Source organism: Gopherus evgoodei, chromosome 21 (genome assembly GCF_007399415.2).
Source record: "Gopherus evgoodei ecotype Sinaloan lineage chromosome 21, rGopEvg1_v1.p, whole genome shotgun sequence".
Taxonomy (NCBI): domain Eukaryota; kingdom Metazoa; phylum Chordata; order Testudines; family Testudinidae; genus Gopherus; species Gopherus evgoodei.
In genome coordinates, this window is record NC_044342.1 from 2,105,603 (window position 1) to 2,107,340 (window position 1,738).

At 41.7% G+C, this 1,738-nt stretch overlaps 1 protein-coding gene across 1 annotated transcript; it reads left to right on the top strand.

Moving 5' to 3' along the window:
- Positions 1-215: 215 nt before the first annotated feature.
- Positions 216-1,196, top strand: LOC115638400 (olfactory receptor 13G1-like). Its single transcript, XM_030539988.1, has one exon. The coding sequence runs from the start codon at positions 216-218 to the stop codon at positions 1,194-1,196; it is 981 nt and encodes a 326-aa protein (XP_030395848.1).
- Positions 1,197-1,738: the final 542 nt, after the last annotated feature.

Consider the following 1,738-nt stretch of genomic DNA (forward strand, 5'->3'; position numbering starts at 1 on the left):
GGTTTTTTTGTATTTCTTTTATTGTGTGTGTGATATATACTAAAACCATCCTATATTCAGAAGTGGGTTATAGTCCATGAAAGCTTATGCCCAAATAAATATGTTAGTCTCTAAGGTGCCACAAGGACTCCTATTTGTTTTTATATTGCTGTAGTTTCTGATGCAATACCTGACCAAAACTCTAACCTTTGTTGCTATAGAGGAACAATCAAGCAATGGAACATAGTAACCACACCAGAGTGACTGAGTTCATCATGCAGGGGCTCTTTGACCATCCTCACCACCAGGGCCTGTTCTTTGGGCTGTTCCTGTGCCTTTATATAGCTGTCGTCATGGGCAATTCCCTAATCATAGTGGCTATTGTCATCCACCCACCTCTCCACACTCCCATGTACTTCTTCATCGCCAATTTAGCCCTGGTTGATATTTTGTGCACCTCCTCGGTTGTACCTAAAATTCTAGAAAATCTGATGCAGGAGAAGAAAACGATCTCCTTTGGAGGCTGCATCATCCAGCTCTTTGTCTTAACATCATCACTGGGGACAGAGCTTCTGCTGCTCACTGTCATGTCATATGACAGGTATGTAGCCATTTGCCACCCTTTGCATTATGTAAAACTCATGAACAAGGAACTTTGTATCCATTTAGCAGTCAGTGTCTGGGCTGTGGGTACCATCAGTTCATTTGTCAGCATATTGCTTGTGCTACGTCTGGATTTTTGCAGGCTCAACCTCATCCAGCATTTCTTCTGTGAGTTCCCAACAATATTGGCACTGTCCTGCAGCTCCACCTATGTCAATGAAATCATGATATTCATGGCTGACATTTTCCTGGCCATGGGGAACTTCCTTCTGACTATCGTGTCCTATTGCTTCATTATCATCACCATCCTGAAAATCCAGAGCTCCAAAGGGAAGCAGAAAGCCTTCTCCACCTGCTCCTCCCACCTGCTTGTGGTCACCTTGTACTACTCCACCATAATCTACACCTACATCCAGCCGACCTCCAGTAACTCATTGGATAAAAACAAGATGGTGGCCATAATGTACACCCTAGTCACTCCCACCCTGAACCCTGTGATCTACAGTTTACGCAATAAGGAGGTCAAAGTGGCTATGAAGAGAATCCTTCCATTCAGCATAAAAAGTAATTTTTCCAAGTGTGAACCTGATTATCACCTGTCTTGTTCCTTTTAAGCCAGGTGCACAGGTGGTGTAAATAGTTGCAAAACTATGAACTTCATTAGACATAAATTTGCACTATGGTCCATTCACTTGAATAGAACTACAATGATTTACACCAGGTGGGAATGTGTTGCATTGACTGCATTGGGGCTATGGTGATTTACAATAGCTAGGGATCAGACTCCATGGAATGTACTAGTCACACTAGCTGGGCTGTCATGTTGGGTTAGACTTTTAAAGGTATTTAGATACCCAGTGGATTTTCAAAAGCACCTACGCATTGATTTCAGTGCATGTTAAATGCTTCAGGAAAAGCCTTTAGGTGCTGAAATAGTGATAAAAATCTGGCTCATTGTGGAGCACATTATGGAAATGCAGTTTCATAGAATCACAATATTCCATTCTTTGCCTCCATGAATAAATATGATAAAAAATATCAAACTGACTTTTTCTCTTATTTCCTTAGCAGACATTAAACCCCAGAAACCTCTCAAACAAATATTATTTGAGCTCTGCAGGTCTCCAATCCATGTGTCATGGACTCAGATCAGAGA